The sequence below is a fragment of the Lentinus tigrinus genome (genome assembly GCF_003813185.1).
Source record: "Lentinus tigrinus ALCF2SS1-7 unplaced genomic scaffold L226scaffold_1, whole genome shotgun sequence".
NCBI lineage: Eukaryota > Fungi > Basidiomycota > Agaricomycetes > Polyporales > Polyporaceae > Lentinus > Lentinus tigrinus.
The window spans coordinates 3,055,674-3,075,075 of NW_027137910.1; the positions used below are offsets into that span (position 1 = coordinate 3,055,674).

The following is a 19,402-nucleotide window of genomic DNA, read 5'->3' on the forward strand; positions in this document are numbered from 1 at the left end:
AGCGACATCGAGCGGCGCTCCTTGCGCTTGTCGAGGCGGGGGACAAAGGCATATGACTCGGGGAACATGACGACGGGTGAGTGTATATGTAGAGAGTTTGCCTGAAGTTGAGGAGAATGCTTGAGGCGGGAGCGATCGCGACGGTGACTTGAGGACTTGAAGAGCGGGCTCCCCGTGGGACGGGGGGTGGGTGGGCTTTTAAGTGTCGGCTGGCTCGCTTAGCTCGTGCTTACGGTAAGACAGCCTTCCTCGCAGGGGCGGCCCCATGTCTGGCGCTACGAACAAGGATACGCGAGGATAACCACAAGCGGCATGTGGATCGCAGACATGAGTGCATGGACGAGGTTCCTCGTCGGCAAGCGGCCTCGTGTCGTAATCGGCTCTCCGGACCGGAACCCGAGGAAAATCGAGGTTAGGGTTTGTCCGAATGGGGAGGGTGTTTGGCAGTGTTTGTTACTGCATAGTTCCTCTCAGCCACCCCGCCGACGTTCCCGCCCGTCCGAAAAGTAGCGTACAGCACCGTTCCTCAAGATGTCCTCCGATCTCCAGTGGCTCCTCCTCCGCGTACGTCCTCTTGCTCGTCGTCTTGCTGTCTCCCGTGTCTGACGCGGTCAACAGAACAACAACGCGTTCATCGTCAAGCGTTTGCCGGAGGGTCCTATCCTTTCCAAGGAGCCCGTGCGTATTGTGCTTTTACTCACGGTCTGCAATCAACTAATTCGCACATCTATAGGGCAACTTGACGAACATCCACTCGTTCAAGTACTCCGGTCTTGCAAACGAGAAGGTACGTCTCAATTTTCGGAGCGTCGAACAAGCGCTCACGCGACTGCCACAGGCCATCGCGGTCACGGACACTGAGTCCGGCATCCAGCTCGTCGCCCGCAAGAAGGGTGCAGCTCCCACCGCCGTCCGCCCTGCGTTTGCCACCACCACCATCCGTCCCCGCTCGGGAGGACGCCGCGCAGTCGGCGTGACTGCGAAGCTCGCCAAGCGCGGCTACCGCCCTGACCTCAGAGCCGTGAGTTCTTCTCTGTATTCGCGCCCCTTCGCTGCCTTGCTCCCTCTGTGATTTCCTCCATTCACCATCCTTCGTCTACTGTTCTGGACCGCTCCCCATTCCCGCCCCTGGATACGCACCAACTAGAGCCCGCTGGATAGCCGCAAGGCAATACAAAAGTTGCCAGTGGGTGTGGACAGATGTGCAAGAATACGAGGTCCCGTAGAGACCGATCAAATCTCTGCTGGATACGCGCCATGTCGCTATCGGGTCCCGTTCGATGTTCGCCGCGGATTGCCTGACACTTTGGCGCTCACATACCTTACTTTTCCTCGTTCCGCCCTCCTCGTCTCATTTCTCCCTTACACGTACTTGGTGTACTGATACACCGACCCTTCTAGGCTGCTCTTGCGCGCGTCTCTGCCCTCCTCGAGGCCAAGAAGGAGAAGAAGGCCACACCACCGAAGAAGGTTCGGGGGAAGAAGGCCAAGACTTTCTTCGGGTAAAAGAGAGGAGTGCTGTTGTTGTGTCACCATCGCCATTATTCTGTATACTTCAGTTTTCTCCTTGCATCACACTCATGCACATCCCCATGCTCACGCGACCAATATATGCGCCTGCGTCTATGCATCACACGCACGTCCCATCCCTGTGTGACATTGTTATCGTTCTTCTCGTTGGTAAGTGCGTATGGTACATTGTTGTTGTCTCCGACCTTTCCCTCCACCGTATCGTACAGAAGCGCAAGTTTTCGACTGCACAATCGTCGCTTATCGTACACAACGGACATCGCCGCCATTCAGGTTGCAGCAATCGCAATGGGTTTGTTCAGCGTTCCATGCCACTCACACCGATCTTCAAAGCTTAGTGCTTCAAATGCCGAAGGCCTTGCCAGCGGGCTGACCGATGCGGCCCCCCGCACCGACAGTCTTGGGCCCGGACTGGAAGTCCTTCTTCGGCCTGTTCTGCTCCGCCTTGCGATAGAGACTCTCCTGGAGGCGCCGCTCGTGCTCGTCCGCGCCCGTGCCCTGCTTCTTCTTCGGCACATCCTCCTCTTGGTGGTGCGGAGGGGGCTGCTCGCCCTCATTTGCAGGGGCGGCGGGGCGCGGGTAGTCGGGCGGGGTGTCTGCGGTGGGGAGGGTGGCTTTCTGGGCCTCGCTGGGTGGGCGAATGTTGGTTAGTAGAGCGTACTTGTTGTTATTGCCACGCGACGAGGACGTACGGGGAAGGAGGTGCAGGTCTGGGCCGCGAGGTCATGGAGAGTCTGCGCCCGCCGACTTTCACTGCAGACATGACCATAATCATAAGTCTTCCGAAGTTCGCGAACACGCCACACGAACTACTCACTGGCCGGGGGGTGCTGGGCGAGGGCGGGCTCACCAGGAGGACTGGCCATCGCAGTAGTGGTGTTGTATGTCGTGGGGAAAGTGGGGACGGGCTTGCGGGGATAGCTAGGCAGATGCAGCCAGACGCACAGTCGTCATGGGCTTGGGTGGTATATATCGACTGGGGGTAGCCGAGGCAGCTGACCAGGCCGCTCCAGGGCACGGGCACGGGCCAGGTGCCACCGACGACCAGCTTGAACTTAAACAACTTCCTCTTCCGGCACGATCGGCGTCGTCGCTTTTGGCGCGCGTGTGCGACCTTGCCTACGAACCACAAACTCCGAGTTTTGGCACACGAAGAGATGCGCCTGCCACGGGGGCTCTTGTGCTTTTTTGCTGCGTATGTGCTCGGACAGTTGCCGACCGTGCGGGCCAACACCGAGATCGTCAACTTTGGCGTGTCACCTGGGCCAGATGTTTTGCTGCCCCAATCGTCCGTGTGGTGGGTAGAACAGAAATGCTACGCATATGCTACCAAGTTGACGTTTCCATTCCATCGGGCTGCATTGTACAGGCCAGAGCTTCTCCCACACGAGTCCGAGAAACTCGTCAGCGTACTGCCCGCACCTGTAGACACGCCGATCGCAGATGTGTGTGAGCCGGTTACCGCAGCATCGCTGGGCAAGTGTCCGCACGAACTCTGGCTATCGCTTGGACTGGACGAATCAGCGTGGTCATCGTTCTCCAAGTTCACCTTGCGAGTCTCGTCACCTGCTTCAGTGCGTCCGCTACACGTCTCATTCGAAGAGGTTAGGATACTCACCGTTGCTCTCTTCTCCCTTCCATGCAGCATCCAGCAGACTTCTACATCAACATATACACACCGGAAGCTCTGGCAAAACTTGCATATGGCGACCGCGCGTCCGAGCACACCTCCCCCCCAGGCGCTAATTTCCGCCGGATGTTCGCTAGAATCCGCCTCGTCAACGGAGCCCTGCCCGCGCAGCGGAACGCTACAATGGAGCCAGTCCCTTTTATTGTGACAGTAGAGCCGCTATTATTCGGCGTCCTCCCTGGATCGGTGATCCCCACCGTCGCATGTCTTCTCTTTATTGGGCTAGCGGCCGGCTTCCTTGTCTTCCCGCGCGTGAGCAGGTACCTGGGCAAGGTCGCAGACAAAGTCAGGGCGGAGACAGCCATTGAGCGGGGTCGGAAGGATAGGTGACATTGTATTATGTACCAAGTATACCTTCTTAATTTCAGTCAAGTCAAAAAAGAAACGACATACGTAGGGACGGAACTATACAAGGGAAGTATAGTACACTACAGCAGCCTCTCGTGCATAGCAAGAGTTCTGTCGCCACTACTACGGACAATACATACATACACCAAGTCAGACCAGCAAGCGAACAAAGCACGGGCACGTATACGTATATGGTGTGTGTGATGCTGATACAAACGAGCCGCTCGGGTTGAAGATACAGTACACAAAGCACGCGCAAAAGATCCCGGCATATATACCTCATATCCCCGTTGCACACGCACAGCTCAACGCAGATATTCCCCTTGCCTTCCTCTAGCCCTCCAGCTCAACGCTCAAGCAGCCTGAGACACAGCCGCATCCAGCTCGCACAAGAACACCGCCGCCATCCACGCAAGCACGATCTCCACACGCGGACCATGCAGCGGTATGTTGATGTTCAGCGGCTTCTTGCTCTTGCCCTTCACGCCCGCCTTCTCCGCCGCCGCCGCCTCCGCCTTCTCCCTCTGGCGCTTCGCAACAGGCGCAAGGAGGATCCGCGCCGCATCCAGCGCCTCGAGAAGCCCTTCCCTGCCGTCCTCGCAAGGCGACGGCGGCGCCTGGTACGCACACGAGCTCGAGCTTGACCCATTCACGCCGCAGCCCGCACTCGCACTCGCACCTGCATTCGAACTCGAACTCGAACTCGAGCCGCCCGCACGGAACCCATCGACCTCGGGCGACGGCGGGGTGGGGATTCGGTGCACGTCCTTGCCGTTCGGCCTGGGCGAGCGCGGGGAGCGCGGCGGGGGCTCGATGGCGAGCTGCTTCGAGTTGGCGCGGCTGAGCGAGTGCGGCTGGACGCCGTTCTTCCACCCGCCGGCGAGGCGCTCGAGGACCTCGACGAACTCGGCCTGGGCCATTGAGCGCGGGGGCAGGAACACGGGGTACCCTTCGAGGCCGTCGACGAGCGCGGCCGTGCGCGAGAATGCCGGCAGCAGCCCGCGGAAGTCGCCCAGCATGAGGTGGCAGATGAGGATGCTGAAGTGGCTCTCGACGAGCAGCGGGTGGTACGTCGTGAACATCGGCGTCGCGTCGGGCACGGGCGGCGGGGTGCTCTGGCTTCCCGGGCGGAGCGACTCGGAGAGGAGGAACGCGTACTCGGTGCGCTGCGCGACGTCGACGTCTGCGTTCCCAGGCGGGCCCTCGAGTGTGTCAAAGTGAGAGAGGAACTGCCGGTGGTCGCGCATGCTCTTCTTGACGAGCGTCACGATCTGCTCACGGAAAGTCGCGTCCGCGAGGACCTCCCGGTACGCCTGCAGCTTTGTACCGTCGCGGCGGCCAAGGGGGCCCTCTGGGTTCCCGATCTCGACGCCACCGTACCGCCCATTTTCCACATAGCATAGCCGCATCTCCGCGCCGTCCACAGAAGGAACCTTGCGGATGCCCTCGAGCTTGAATATCGCCTCCTCGATCAGGAAGACGGCATGCTGCAAATATGCCGCCGCGCGCAGGAAGAGACATTGCGGCTCGATGGGCTCGGGCGCGTCGGGGAGCACCGACGGATGGAGCAGGATTGGCTCCCCGTCGGGCCCGTCGACGCTGACACCGTCTGTCCCTTCCGAGCTCGCGCTGGTGCCATTCGGAGGGGCCTGCCCGTTCGTCTTGCCACCCCCTGCCTTGCCCTTCTTTTTCTTCGAGCCTTTCCCGCGCTGCTTATCGCCCAGATTGCTGTTCAGATGTGCGGACCGAGCTTTGCGGAGGGCGCGCGCTTCCTTGATGGCGTATGTGAAGTCTTTCGCTGCTAGAGCGTACTCGTCTCGGAAGCAGTGAACTATGCCCCTCGTCCGATAAAATTCGAGGCGGTGTGGGTTCTCTGCTATCAGCTCATCGAGGACATGCGTGGATGTGGACTCGGCTAATTGCCTGGGTGTATCGGTTGACGTCAGGCCCAGCATCCCCGTACGACTGCAGTGCACGCACCTGGAGGGTATCTTTTCGTGGAAAAAGTGCACATATCGTGCATCAACATCAGTGGGGTCTACCATACCATATGACCATGTCAGCAAGCGATGCACTTAGCAAAATAGCCCGCACATGCGCGCATACGCACCGACTTTGAGCACACGCTCCGCAATGTCGTCAAACACGCTCCCGCCCTGCATGACCATCACGCTCGACGCGATCTCATCTGTCTTGTAAGCCGCGGCGAGCTTCTGAACCGCAAGGGCGCGCAGGCGATGCACACGCATGGCTGACATCGCGACGTTCCTGCCTCCTCCGTCCCCGAGAGGGTTCAATCCGAGTGACTGCGCTGTTGCCCACGCGCTGCCGTTCATCCCGGCCCCTCCGCGCATGGAGCCAAGAGCCGCGGCAGAGAGCCCAGAGCTCGCGCGCACGGACAGCTCGGCGGCCTCATCAATGAGACGTCGTATGTGGGTGACTGACCGGAAGACCCCGGGGTCGATGGGCGGCGGGGTCGCTTTTCCGGGTATGGGCGCGGGGAACGGTGGCGGAGGGGGAAGTGCGGCGAAGGCGTTGCGTGGCGAGTCCGGCGGGGAGTAGTCTCCAAGGCTGGCAAAGCCACGATCGCGCTGCTTCTGCCCAAAGTGGTTGGAGGAGGGGTAGCTGGTTGGAGATGGGAGGGGGGGCAGTTTCGCGTCCGCCGCAGAGAGCGTCGCCGGGTCGAGGTTGAGCAGGAGCAAGGACTCGAGCAGCTCGAGAGGTAGCTGCAGCCAGGGACCCTACATACACAACGCGCAGGGGGGATGCTGTAGCAGTGTTCGACGTACGGAGCGATGGAGACGTACGTGATACGAGCTGATATACCGCCAGTGCTTGTTCCGACTAATGCAGAGGACCGGCGGGCGGTCGCGCTCTTCCTCCTCCCCGACCCCGTCTGTAGTCTTACCGGAGCCTGTAGAGGACTCTTTGGCCTTCGCGCCCTTCTTGGCCTTCTTCTTTTTCTTCTTCTTGGTCTGCGCAGGGGCGTCGGGCGTATTTGCGCCCTCTGTCGTCAGATCAGGAGAGGTGGGCGACGTCGATCGCGACGTGTGAGTGGAGGGGGGAGTAGGAAGCATGCTGGTAGAGCAATCGTCGTCGCGCTCGCTTGCGGGGTAGTCGTCCATGGGAGACGAGGACATGAGTGTGGAGAGTAACGAGGAGGCGAGTGAGAGCACTAAATGCCCGGCCCTCTTTCCGACCTGCACGGGAACGAGCGTCTATTCAACCCTGGCTCCCTGTTTGGTAACTCTGCAAGAAGCTGACGGGAGACTCAGAGTTCGAGGGCTCGCGTTCAGACAAGGAAACGAGTCTTCCGCACGTCGCAGTTTTATCTCATGCCCACCTTTTGGCCTTAGCATTTGAATACAATCAAGCAATCTCCATGGTCACCGGTGAGACAAAAATCATCAACAACAGTTCGAGTTAGATAACCACAACGTGGGCGATCCAGGTGATCGGTGGGCTGACTGAGGCTGACTGAGGCTAACGACCTTCAACAGGAGAAGTAAAAGTTCTCTTTATACGTCCGTCAATAGCCAAGATAAGACACAAAGGCTTGTCTCAACGCGGTTGTGACATTGGTGAACTTTGAAGGTTGTCTGACTTGCTTTCCCTGAAGGATGCAAATGTTCGAGTCCCGAGGTCTGGCGATGTCATATGTTGCCACGTCAAGCAGACATTATTGAAAAACAGTATTTTAAGTGGAACAAGGACGCGAGAGTATTCCGAGTACGAGGGCGGCAGGTGGGGGCGATCCATGCTTCTCCAGTCCTGTGGATACAGTGAGGCCCAATGTGACAGCCGGCGCATTCATGGCGTAGGGTTATGTGGTTCTCGTCAAGTGCTTTCGTGGCCGCGTGGCATGACGTGTCCACGAGAGACCGAGTACGCTTCAGATTGGCCGCGGTTTGAAGATAAACCTCTCTGGGAGATATCATCTGCGGCCCGTTGCCCGTTGCACACAGCTCATCCTACGAGGATCAGCCGAGTTTGTTCCTGTATGTTTTAGTAGGACGCGAGATTGAACACACAAGATCCTGAACATTCTTGAGCCGGTGCGCGAGTCTGAGGACAGCGCCTCCCAATGCCATGTGGTCAAGCATGGACTGCCACGCAGGGTCGCATGACAGACGGCGGGAAGGTAGCCATAAGGCAATTCATCTAAGTGGTGCATGGACTGCGTAGAGTATATGCAGAAACATGCGATGAAACAACGCACTGATGAGGCAGGATAAGTATACAGGGTAAGAAGAACGGGGGTTGCATATGCATGATGGGAAGTTATGGCGCGACGCGCCGAAGCTCTAGGGCAGGGTTCGACGCGTCGTCAATCCCGCCGCGTCAACCTCAGTTTGAACTCTGTCCTGTACAGACGACTCTGACGAGACGACTATACGCATCCAGATATTTGTTGTCCTTTCTCTACACTACACTCCATGCGACTGACACTTGCACCAGCGAAGTGCAGAAGGTCGTCGGAAGTGGGACGCATGCGGAAACTTGAAGCGAGATGCTACCATGCTCGCTGCCTTGGCGTCTAGGGTGCGCCTGACTTCTCGTCTCTGATCTCGTCGGAGTCGGCTCTGACCTCAGCTCACGGCAATCCACCAGTCGACCATATTATATATGCATGGCTTTCGCTGTGACGTTGTACGTCCGTTCTTATAAAGACCCGGAGAAGGCCCTCCTCGTTCCTCGTGTCGCCCGTGACGACCTTGCACCCCTCCGCCTTGTCCTCCGATGGTTGCTCTTCACCATGCTCGCGACGTTCTTCGCGGGCGTCCTGCTCGTCGGACAGACCTTTGGACGAGACCAGTCGTCACTTTCGAGAGCACTCCTCGGCGACAGTGTGCTCGAGGACCCGACTCTCTCCCACAATGTCTCCTCGTGTCCGGGTATGTGAACTTTTTGCTTTACATTGCATGCTGCGGTCTCTCGTCACAGAATGCAGGGAAACGAGACACAGACGATACAGGACCATGCCTGTAACGTTTGGTGCCTTTGAGACATGTTCAGGCGAGGATGACCTTTCATCACTCCCAGAACGTGGCAACCTCTTCGTCACATGGACGGATATGGAAGCTGCTCGTGGCTTCCGCTGCCAGCCCATTCCCATCTGTCAACCTCTCCTTGGCCAAAGCTACAGCTGTAATATGACTACGGTGCAATGAAGCGCCATATATATGTAGTGACCATAGTGCCGTTCCGCAGTGCTGGCGGGACGCATTTCACCATTATAACCAGTCAATCAGGGTGTTCGTTCTGTTGCCTTTTTGACCGCGCTCTAATCGTCTGCATTTTGAACTGCATTCTTCTGGGTCTGGTTGCAAACAGACGCCACTAACGCCCTCCGTCACGCACAGGCTATACCCTCTCTTCCCTGCAAGAAACTGACACGGGTCTCACGGAGCAACTCAGTCTTTCTGGTGACGCGTGCAATGCTTTCGGCCACGACGTTACCAACCTTACCTTGGAGGTCACGTACGACACTGAAACCCGGTAAGTAGGACGAACACCGAAGTATGCGGTCCAGGATCCTAACGCATCCGGCGCAGTTTGCATGTGAATATCTACGACACTGTGGTCCATAATGTACTTGGCAGAATGCTGCCAATTCGCCAGTGGCAATTGCCAACGGCATTTGCCATATCTGCCGGGTTCATCGCTGGGCAGAATGTGGCAGAAGTACGGCGTCTATAGCCATATTTGGTAATTTTTGGTGACGAACACGACGAACTTGCGAGTTCTCGCACTGAGTAGGTCGTAAAGCTGCCAATACAGAGCAATGAATTGATGATCCATACTCTCGAGACGATCCTGGGTTGCTTTTGGTGGTGTTCCAGGTGTCAACTCAGCGGATGTGGTACCAGGCGCTAAGTTATTTGCCAGGCAACTGCCAGGCTATGGCAATTGCCATTGCCATTTCTGCCGGCAGTCTCGCCCAAAACAATTCTGCCCGGTACACTAACTGTGGATTCGCAGTTCACGATCCCCTCCTCCGTCATCGAGCTTGCACCCGGCTCGAACGACTCCTCACTGAAGAACAACTCGGATCTCGTGTTCAACTATGAGTCGTTTCCCTTTGCATTCTGGATCACCCGCCGTTCCGAACCAGATGGACAGCCTCTGTTCGACACCCGGATCTCCTCTCTCCCTCAGACGCCCATACCCCCGGTCAGATCTACAGACAACAGCACCGCGCTCGATGGGTTTCCCCTCGTGTTTGAGGATCAATACCTTCAGCTGACTTCTGCGCTGCCACTCGATACCAATGTCTATGGCCTCGGCGAAGTCATAGCCAGCAGCGGTTTCCGTCGCGCTGTTGGCCCGGGCAATGGTACCATTCAGACACTCTGGGCGCGCGACATTGCTCACCCTGTGGACGAGAATGTGTAAGTACATCATCCGCTGTGTGCACATGCCTCTAGCTCATAATCTTGTAACAGCTATGGATCACATCCCATCTACCTAGACCACCGCTATAATGCTACCACGAACACGTCTCAGTCGCACGGCGTTTTCCTTTTCAAGTTCGTATTGTATTCATCTTGACTTTCCTCACCAGCCACTCATCGTCTCCCACAGCTCCGCCGGCTCCGACATTCTACTCCTCACACCCCCATCATCCAACGTCTCCCTCATCGAGTACCGCCTCCTCGGCGGCACCCTCGACTTCTACTTCTTTTCTGGGCCCAGTCCGCAGAAGGTCATCGAGCAATATGGCGCGCTTGTCGGACTCCCGACCTGGCAGCCATACTGGGGCTTCGGCTTCCACTTGTGCCGATGGGGGTACACGAACATCACTGTGACGCGTGAGGTAGTGCAGAAGATGCGCGACGCGGATATACCGCTGGAGGTCATGTGGAACGACATCGACTTGTACCATGCTTTCCGTGACTTCACAAGCGACCCGGTCAGTTTCCCCACAGATGAGATGAAGAGCTTCATTCAGGAGCTGGTGAGTGTCCCCTTTGAGTTCTGAAGTAGAAGCGAGGCTGGGTGGCTGATTGTTGAGCTGTTGATTAGGCGTCGAAGAACCAGCACTACGTACCGATCGTTGACGCAGCTGTTGCGCACACCGTCAACGACACAGATATCGTACGTATGAATGCCTGCTGCTGAGCACTGGTCATACTGACCCGGCGTCCGCAGTACGATCCTTATACTCGTGGCGTTGAAATGTGAGTTTTCGCAATGCTCACCATGTGTGCGAGCTCATGAGCACCCAGGGATGTCTGGATCAAGAACCCGGACGGATCGGAATGCATTGCTCAGGTGTGGCCTGGATACACTGTACGTATACCATCTTCAACGAGGTACACAAAGCTCATCTCGACACTTCAGGTCTTCCCTGACTGGTTCTCCGAGAACGCGACGGCTTTATGGACGGAGGCACTCACTAACTGGTCCAACTCCGGTATTGAGTTCTCGGGCATCTGGCTCGACATGAACGAGGCTTCCTCATTCTGTGTTGGGTCCTGGTACGTCCGCGCTCCTGGAAGATGTACGAGGACGACAGCGCTGACTTTGATGATAGTGACACTGGCGCGGTCTTCTCTAACACATCTGTACCGTTCCTCCTTCCCGGGAAACCCGAAAATCTCGTTTCGGGTTACCCTGAGGGGTGAGTACAACGTTAGCGATTCGCTTTCGTAGTCAGCGCTGACGGTATTCTCATTAGCTACAATGCGACCGTCTGGGGACCAAGCGGAAACATAACTGTCAGCGGCACGTCGACGTATGACAGCAACTTTGGTCCCGCAGGCACCCTTTCCCGGCGCGGAGTTGGCGCTGGCAACCAGACGGACGTCGACCTCAACTACCCACCATACGCTATCCACAACGGCTTCGGGAGCCTCGCCGGGCACGCGCTGGCGACGAACGCAACCCATGCCGGGGGCTACGTCGAGCTGGACGTGCACAACCTGTGGGGCCTCATGGAAGAGAAGGCGACGCACCTCGCGCTGCTCTCCCTGCGCAAGGGCAAGCGCCCCTTCATCATCTCGCGCTCAACGTTCGCGTCCTCGGGCAAGTGGACGGGCCACTGGCTGGACGACAACTTCTCCCTGTGGGAGTACTTGTACTACAACATCCAGGGCGTGCTGCAGTTCCAGCTCTTCCAGGTCCCGATGGTTGGGGCGGACACGTGCGGGTTCCACGGGAACACTGACGAGGAGTTGTGCAACCGCTGGATGCAGCTGAGCGCGTTCATGCCGTTCTATAGGAACCATAATGGCATGGGAGCGATCTCGCAGGAGCCGTATGTGTGGGACAGCTTGGCGAATGCGTCGCGCACCGCGATGCAGGTCCGCTACAGCATGCTTCCTTATTGGGTGCGTCCCTTCATATTACTGATAATGAGTATGCATCTGAGCTGACGACGGTCTTTTGATTATGGCAGTACACGCTCTTCGCAAACGCGTCCACGTACGGCACGCCCCCTGTCCGCGCACTCTTCTTTGAGTTCCCCAACGAGCCCGAGCTCTTCGGGATCGACCGGCAGTTCCTCATCGGCAGCGACATCCTCGTCACGCCCGTGCTCACGCCGAACGTCTCCACCGTCGACGGCATCTTCCCCAGCCGCGGCTCCGTCGTCTGGCGCGACTGGTACACACACCAAGTCGTCAACGCCACCCCCAGCGCGAACACCACGACTTTGGACGCGCCCCTCGGACACATCAACGTGCACGTCCGGGACGGTGCTGCGATCCTCCTCCATGCTGAGCCCGCATACACCACGGCGGAGACGCGCGCAGGCCCGTATGCGCTGCTTGTGACGCAGGACGCGAGCGGGTACGCGTTCGGGACGGCGTATGTGGACGATGGGGAGAGCGTGCCCCCGACGCCGCATACGACGATCACGTTCCAGGCGCAGAAGGGCCAGTTGGCGATTGGTGCGACGGGCGACTTCACCGTTGAGCAGAAGTTGGATACGGTTACGGTGCTGGGTGTTGGTGCGGACAAGCCGGGGAGTGTGCAGGTGGATGGGCAGGACGTGGATGAGTCTAGTTGGGAGTTCGATGCTGGGTTGGAGAGGTTGATTGTGAAGAGGTTGGGTGTGGACCTCAGTAAGGGGGCGTCGTTGACTTGGGCGTGATGCGTATCAGTACATGTTGGATAGGATTCAATGACTTGACATTCTGGATGGTATCAGTGGATTGTCCGGCTGCCGCAACACAGTGATCGGCGTGGCATATTAGCTACTGGACCCCGACCCGACCTCAGCACAAGTGCCCGTACATGCGTTCTGCAAACAATCGGAGATGACGAGCTAGGTAGTAGGTGGCATTGTTTTTATGGCCCCTACGAATCAGTCCGCCACTTCCGCCTTGAATGCGAGTACGTGTCATATTCTGCCCTACTTACCTTGAGTCCGCGCCCATGTGGCATATGAATGCAAATGTGCATTCTGACGACACACCACGGACGTGGTCGCATTACAAGTCGTTTATGAGCGGTTCCAACACGGAGGAGGAGGAACAGTTCTGGTACAGTTTGTACTCAGCTATACATCGTTTCCGATACTACTGATGCGCTAGCCCTGGTGTACTCGGACAGATTGCAAGGTCTGTCACCAATCGGTAGTCACCAAACACGCAGCAAGCTAGGAAATATGTTACGTACCAAGTCAGGTGGGTTGTAATACGCCCCTTCGACGGAAGTCCACGGTACCCTACAGGCCTCTTTCCTGAATATTTCGATCTTCTTCCTGATTTCCTTAAGAACCTCGCGCGCCAGCTAGCCCTTTTTTGACGAAGCACTCCAGTAGCTGGAGCTGCCAGTAGAGTGGAGCACCTCGCTGGCGGCGATGACCAACACATCCCCAACCGTGATTGTGTAATCGAACGGCACGGTCACGGTCATACCAGCGTTTTTGAGCGCAGTGTGAGGACGTCCGACAGCCCTCAGAGGGACCCGCTGGCAGAGGGTGATTTTCCAGCGGCACATCCGACATCTACGTCGAAGAGCAGAGGATCGGATATCACCTAGCGGAGCGCAACGAAGTGATCTGCTCACAGAAGAATGTCAGCCGTCCCGTCCGACCACAGTTATGACGAGCACAGATGCCACGAGCATAGACGCACCGTCAAAGTGGTCGGCACCTTCCCTGTCAGCATTGCGCAGGTATATCCTCACTCGCTCACCCTCCCAGCCGGGGATTTCCCTGATCTTGATGGGAGAGCCGTCTTCGTCCCGGACGACGTGCCACCATCTCCATGGAGCAGCAACTCCAGAATAGTCGTCCTTGCACGGAAGCGTCGTGGACTCAGGCGACTCTGCGAGGGCGATATACCGCAACGAAGGTAGGTATTGACAGGCGCGATTGAGGAATGCCTCCCGGTTCTTCTCTATGTCCTCGGGAGCATGGTTGGGTCCGGCTGGAGCGAGGATGCTCAGACACAGGAGCGGGAAATTGACGGGCGCATCAGGTTTGAACAACTTAGACTACTCGTCCAAAGGGTAGTCAGTAACATACCCGAAGTGCAGGCGAGGAAAATTCTCGCTTACAAAAAGATATATGTAATCTGGGAAAGGTGATTCAAGACTCTCGATCTCCAAGAAACGGATGTTCGTAGCTTGGGCGAGTATCTCGTCCCAGACGATGTATGATACGAAGACAAGCTGAAGAGCAAGGCTGACCAGATGCGCCGGGTCGCAGGCGTTGTCGAGGACGAGGCCGTCATGGGTAGTGAAGCCTGAGACGTATGTGAGATGATTGACGCGCCAACGCACCGGCTCTCCATTGAAGGATCCGGAGACGGAGAGGTGCTGGAGAGTCCCTTTGTCTCCGACATCGGCATTCAGATGCGTACTTCCGTCAAGGACAAGGTTCTGCAACCTAGGGAAGGTGGTCGCCAGAGATAAATACGGTGGGAGCTCCTGCTCGAGGGTTCTCAGCGTCCGAACGGACGAGATAATGAGAAGTCCGGCGTCGCGTTGATTTCCGCCCGTCTCATCGTCATCATCTTCATCTCCATCCTCCGAGTTCTGTGCATCCGCGTCTTCGTCCGCAATCTCATTCGCAAGTGCATCCTCGTTTATATCATCATCATCCTCGGCATCATCCTCGGGGTCATCAGGCAGCGACAGCCGCTCGAGAACTAATGTCGTCAGAGCAGGGAGACGGTGAATTGAGCGCAGGATGCGACGGAAGGGGAGCACAGTACCAGCAAGAGAGTCCGACAAGTGGAGTTGAATGAGCGTTTCTGGGAGCCGCAATGATGCCAGCATCTCGGTCGTGCACCCGCTAAGGTGGAGGGACTTGAGACCCGCGAACGCTCGCAGGTGCTTCGAGTCCAGGGCGAGCGATAGGAACGGGGCGCAAGACAGGTCTTCGAGATTAGGTGCCCGTCCCATTATGTCAAAGCAGGACTGAACGGCAGGGCCGTACCGGTCGCGGTAGAACCAGCTCCAGGACTCCGGGGGTGTGACGAAGTGCAGAACGCGCAGCTGGAGCCCACGAACGCCAGGGTTCTCGCATATCCATCCTTGCAGTGCAGCCAACCGAGGCGCCTCGACAACGACCTCTTGTAGACGCGTTTGCACTACTGAATGCACGTGACGAGACGTTAATGCCAGCGAGAGTCGGTCGCTGAAGTTGAGGAAGTTCGAGATTTCCCGAACAATGTCGTCTGGTATGGCAGGGATAACAACATCATCACGGTTGCTCGCGCCTGGTTGGGGGTCCGGGATGTTCACAACGAAGATAGTGCCTTTCGCGGCCATAATCCCTGCACAAGATCATTATGTGTCAGTCATAATACAGCTCATTTGGACATACAACGAGGGCTACCCTGCTGCAGTGGTGGTTATGTAAAGAAGAGTGAGACGCGCCTCAAGCGCCCAACCCCGCTCTGTCCTTTAGACTCCTACCATCACTCTCTCAGTCTAAGTCTCTACATCCCCGTTGCGTCTGAGCGAGCTTGCGCGATTGGTTGCTGCTTCACTTTTTGGAATATGCCCTCTCCGCCAGCTATCCGAGTGATAGTTCGTCTACCTTACAACCGTCAGGAAGACGCGCCTGCAGATCCTCCTCGGGTGCGTTTCATAGTCCCGAATACCAACGAGGCTCTATCACTGATCCATACCTCACAAGTCCAGGTAGAATGGAATGCCGACAAGGAGCACATACTATGGGAGGTCATCGCGAAAAGTCGCGCCATTGAGGGTGCTAATCCTGACTGTATGTGATTTCCTCCAACTCCGGACGCAGGTGTGGCGCGTTGCAAGGAGCGAATTACCCCAGCCGTTGATGTACGAGGTGAGCTCATGGACTGTGACGTTACAACAGGGAAAGGCCTCGCGCAACACCTCCAAGTACCGCTTCCATACCTTCTCTACCGCGCCCAAGTACGCTATGAAGAAGACCTACGTGGTCTCCAAGGCCTTGGACTGCGCACCCCCTCCTCATGCTTCCCCTCTGTCCCTTCACCTCAGCGTATCGGGCCAGCGGAATACTTCCCGAGGATGCCCGAGGATGCCCGACCACCTCTCCCACATCGAGACTCGCACGCACGCCTTGGTTCCTCCTCCTCCGCGACGGGTGGCGTGGCGTCGACCTCCGGCACAGTCCCCGGCACGAGTACGTTGCGTCCGCACATCGGGGTGCGCGCACGTCTGAGCTCTCTCGGAAGTGCTCACGGGCGTGCGCTCGCGCAGCTGCGGTCGCCAACTGTCACAGACCACGTACAGAGTCCGCTCTCTGCGAACCCTGTAGGGAATATGTACCCACGGCCTGCAAAGAAGGTGTCGTCGTCGTCCACGATAACCCTGCAGGGCCCAAAGAGACCGCGCTCGCCGCAGTTCCGGCCGCTCTCCCCAGCGTCGTCGCGCGCCGGGTCGTCGTCAGATGGGGCTCATGGAGGAGAGGATACGAGTGATGAGGAGGATGAGAGTGATGGGGAGGCGCGAAGAGTAGAGGCGGAGAAGCAGGAGGTACTCGCGCGCAAGTTGAAGGACCTGGAGAGGCTCATGACGAAGGATGCGCTGGGGCTCGTCGCAGACCCTGCGGCCATGTCTGCGAGGGTGAACGGGAATGGCGGCGCGAAACCCCGAGGGAGGGCCCGCCCGTTGTCGGGGATGAGTGCGTCTCTGTCGTCTTCCAGTGCCCCCATGGACTACTCGCGGTCGAGAAACCAGTCTCTCTCCAGCGCCAGTGTGGACTCCCCACAAGGCTCCATACCTTCGATACCCTCACCTGCTCTCGAGTCCAACGCCTTTGCGCAGCACTACCCCCAACAGTCCCAGCCACACTCCCATACTCGGCATCATAGTCAGGGCTACGATGATGTCTATCCAAAGGCGACGAACATGTACCACCGCCCGGCGCGGTCACAGTCACAATCCCTCTCTTCCCACTCGTTATCCCAGTCACGATCGAACTCGAATTCACATTCAAATCCTCAGTCTCCTCCGCGCTTGTCTTCGCCGATGTCTATGCCGCGACACCTTGGCACCCCGGATAAGACTTCCTCGCCGCCTGCGCTATCGCCTGGGAGTGCGCGGGGACAGACGTCGAATGCCCGCGTGCAGCGCACACCGTCCGGACTTGCGGCGGGTACACCGACAACCGGGAGCGAAGCTTCGAGTTTCAGCGACCTGAGTGGTGGGTCTATTCAGACATCTATGCGCGTTGAGGGTATAGCTGACTGTACCGGACCTGTATGGTAGATGCGAGTGTGTCGCTATCGGCTCTAGACAGCGCGTTAATGTCCAACATTAAGGGTGGTGGGTCACGTCTGTGAGTTCCCGCTTTCTTCACCTATGCACGGAGTCCCTTGCTGATGTGCCGCAGGTCTTCGTTTGCACGCAGCCACTTACCGAGTAAGCGGTCGGTGCGGAATTGATTGTGCTCTCTGTATCTGTGCTGTATTGTATGAATATGATCGTGATGTCTTTGTTACCTTAGTAATGCTGAGACATATCTACTATCTCGAGGCCCAGCAATCACTCACTTAACCACTTCGACGCAGTTGATTCCACTAGAAATTCTACGACACGGTCGCGCAGGCTGAGCGCTGCATCTTGCGCGCCCATATGGGACTCGTCGTCCTCGTTTGTTCTCGTACATTCTGGCCACTCGCGATACCCGAAAGTCATCATCGTCAGATGCATTGGGAAAGGAAGTGGCTTGTGCAGTTACAAAGCGACGACGCGTAGGCGTGTACACGCAAGCCACTCTCGCACCGCGCGTCCTATATAAGTAAGCTCGTGGCGGACCTCCCGCGGAAGCCACTCATCCTTCTCTTCCTTCCTGGACGACTTCATCTCCAGCCAAACTCATAACATACCCTCGGAAATCCACCTTTGCACTCTGCCTCCGTGCAAGACTTTGAATTTCATCTCTTTGTCCTTGGTGTCTGATCTAACGACCTACTGAACGCCACTGCTCTTCTCTGGATCCGCGAAATACTACTGTCCACTTTCCCGACATATCTCGCTGCATAAACCGACATTCGCTATGGAATTGACATTCATTACGGACTTGGGGCAGTCGTTCTCTGTCGAGATAGACCCAAGCATGGAGCTGGAGAACGTGATGGTTCTTCTCGAGGCCGAGGTAATCCTCTTTGTCCCTCTGCCCCGTCTATCCTCGCTTGCTGACTTCAGTAGTCCGGTATACCCGTTAGCGAACAGAGTATCACCTTCGAAGGACGCAATCTGACCAACCCGAAGGCAACGATGCGCGAGTGTGGGATTGGAGACAACGCGATGCTACTGCTCAGGAAAAAGGTTCACGTTCCTGCTGCCGGCAGGTGCGTCTCGTCCTCTTTTCTCTCTGACATTGAATTCGTACCAATTGAGATATGGCACTGTAGGTCAATGCAGCAGGATGCAGAGATGATGCGTCTACAACTTCTTGGAGACCCCGCCCTCATGGGACAACTACGACAAGTACGTCATATTGTTCTGTCTTTCGATCCATAATCCCTCCTTGTCCTCGCCTCTTCAACCTTTCACATACTGCTACCGCATGCCCCAAATGTCGTACTCATACTTGCTCGCCAGGCGAATCCCGAGATTGTCGACGCCGCACAAAACAACCCCGCCCGCTTCGCCGAGCTGCTACGGCAGACACACCAGATGCAGCAAGAAGCTGACCGCGAGCGCTCTCTGCTCGAGTCGGACCCATTCAGCGTTGAGGCGCAGCGCCGGATAGAGGAGGCCATCCAGCAGCAAGCCGTCCTCGAGAACCTAGAGCATGCCCTCGAATACTCTCCAGAGGTGTTCGGGCGCGTGACTATGCTATAGTGAGTTTTCTTTCGCGTCGTGGAGGCGTTGAAGGCCAATTTTCGTAGCATCCCCGTGGAGGTGAACGGACATCCAATCAAGGCATTCGTAGATAGCGGCGCACAATCCACAATCAGTACGTGTACCCATCCTCCTCTGCGAATGAGGAAGAACTTCTGACCTCCCATCTTTATCCCAGTGACCCCCGATGCGGCAGAAAAGTGCGGCATCATGCGCCTCCTTGACCGCCGCTTCTCCGGTGTCGCACAGGGCGTCGGGACAGCGAAGATCCTCGGGCGCGTGCACAGCGCGCCCCTGAAAGTGGCGGACCTGCACCTGCCCTGCTCGTTCACGATCATGGAGGGCCGCAACGTCGACTTCCTGTTCGGACTCGACATGCTCAAGGCCCATCAGGCGTGCATCGACCTCGAGAAAGGAGTTCTCCGCATACAGGGGCGCGAGGTCGCGTTCTTGCCCGAGCACGAGCTGCCCGAGAACGCGCGGAATTCGGGCGCGGCGGTGGATGCTGCTGAGGCAGGCCCGTCGGGTTCGGGTTCGGGTTCGGGTTCGGGCTCGGGCTCGGGTGCAGAGTCGTCGGCGCAA

General features: G+C 57.4%; 8 protein-coding genes across 8 annotated transcripts; 4 read left to right on the top strand and 4 right to left on the bottom strand.

Moving 5' to 3' along the window:
* Positions 1–531: 531 nt before the first annotated feature.
* On the top strand, positions 532–1,647 carry L226DRAFT_556451 (ribosomal protein L28e; the record flags this gene model as incomplete). Its single annotated transcript, XM_067683133.1, has 5 exons — positions 532–564; positions 619–678; positions 734–787; positions 839–1,021; positions 1,402–1,647. The coding sequence occupies 5 exons, from the start codon at positions 532–534 to the stop codon at positions 1,504–1,506; spliced, it is 435 nt and encodes a 144-aa protein (XP_067543324.1). The 3' UTR covers positions 1,507–1,647.
* Positions 1,648–1,872: 225 nt separating this feature from the next.
* On the bottom strand, positions 1,873–2,396 carry L226DRAFT_565293 (uncharacterized protein; the record flags this gene model as incomplete). Its single annotated transcript, XM_067683780.1, has 3 exons — positions 1,873–2,158; positions 2,223–2,283; positions 2,348–2,396. 3 exons carry the CDS (start codon positions 2,394–2,396, stop codon positions 1,873–1,875), a joined length of 396 nt encoding a protein of 131 aa, XP_067543325.1.
* A 234-nt stretch (positions 2,397–2,630) lies between these two features.
* Positions 2,631–3,652, top strand: L226DRAFT_607825 (uncharacterized protein). The gene is made up of 3 exons (XM_067685860.1): positions 2,631–2,827; positions 2,900–3,104; positions 3,176–3,652. Exons 1-3 carry the CDS (start codon positions 2,688–2,690, stop codon positions 3,548–3,550), a joined length of 720 nt encoding a protein of 239 aa, XP_067543326.1. The 5' UTR covers positions 2,631–2,687; the 3' UTR covers positions 3,551–3,652.
* L226DRAFT_497875 (uncharacterized protein) lies at positions 3,524–6,718 on the bottom strand. Its single transcript, XM_067677634.1, has 4 exons — positions 6,376–6,718; positions 5,679–6,309; positions 5,549–5,606; positions 3,524–5,491 (listed from the first exon to the last, which is right to left on the bottom strand). The coding sequence occupies exons 1-4, from the start codon at positions 6,706–6,708 to the stop codon at positions 3,922–3,924; spliced, it is 2,592 nt and encodes an 863-aa protein (XP_067543327.1). The 5' UTR covers positions 6,709–6,718; the 3' UTR covers positions 3,524–3,921.
* A 399-nt stretch (positions 6,719–7,117) lies between these two features.
* Positions 7,118–7,631, bottom strand: L226DRAFT_36577 (uncharacterized protein). Its single transcript, XM_067674258.1, has 2 exons — positions 7,600–7,631; positions 7,118–7,539 (listed from the first exon to the last, which is right to left on the bottom strand). The coding sequence occupies exon 2, from the start codon at positions 7,504–7,506 to the stop codon at positions 7,237–7,239; it is 270 nt and encodes an 89-aa protein (XP_067543328.1). The 5' UTR covers positions 7,507–7,539; positions 7,600–7,631; the 3' UTR covers positions 7,118–7,236.
* Positions 7,632–8,324: 693 nt separating this feature from the next.
* Positions 8,325–12,665, top strand: L226DRAFT_450295 (uncharacterized protein; the record flags this gene model as incomplete). The annotated part of the gene is made up of 13 exons (XM_067674938.1): positions 8,325–8,463; positions 8,932–9,067; positions 9,124–9,160; positions 9,551–9,960; positions 10,015–10,098; positions 10,154–10,526; positions 10,595–10,666; positions 10,721–10,749; positions 10,798–10,861; positions 10,913–11,049; positions 11,106–11,192; positions 11,250–11,901; positions 11,970–12,665. 13 exons carry the CDS (start codon positions 8,325–8,327, stop codon positions 12,663–12,665), a joined length of 2,916 nt encoding a protein of 971 aa, XP_067543329.1.
* Positions 12,666–13,554: 889 nt separating this feature from the next.
* Positions 13,555–15,295, bottom strand: L226DRAFT_565297 (uncharacterized protein; the record flags this gene model as incomplete). Its single annotated transcript, XM_067683781.1, has 3 exons — positions 13,555–13,577; positions 13,654–14,014; positions 14,078–15,295. 3 exons carry the CDS (start codon positions 15,293–15,295, stop codon positions 13,555–13,557), a joined length of 1,602 nt encoding a protein of 533 aa, XP_067543330.1.
* Positions 15,296–15,425: 130 nt separating this feature from the next.
* Positions 15,426–17,513, top strand: L226DRAFT_549369 (uncharacterized protein). The gene is made up of 5 exons (XM_067682676.1): positions 15,426–15,607; positions 15,671–15,752; positions 15,861–17,174; positions 17,240–17,309; positions 17,364–17,513. The coding sequence occupies exons 1-5, from the start codon at positions 15,527–15,529 to the stop codon at positions 17,413–17,415; spliced, it is 1,599 nt and encodes a 532-aa protein (XP_067543331.1). The 5' UTR covers positions 15,426–15,526; the 3' UTR covers positions 17,416–17,513.
* The last annotated feature ends 1,889 nt before the right edge of the window (positions 17,514–19,402 follow it).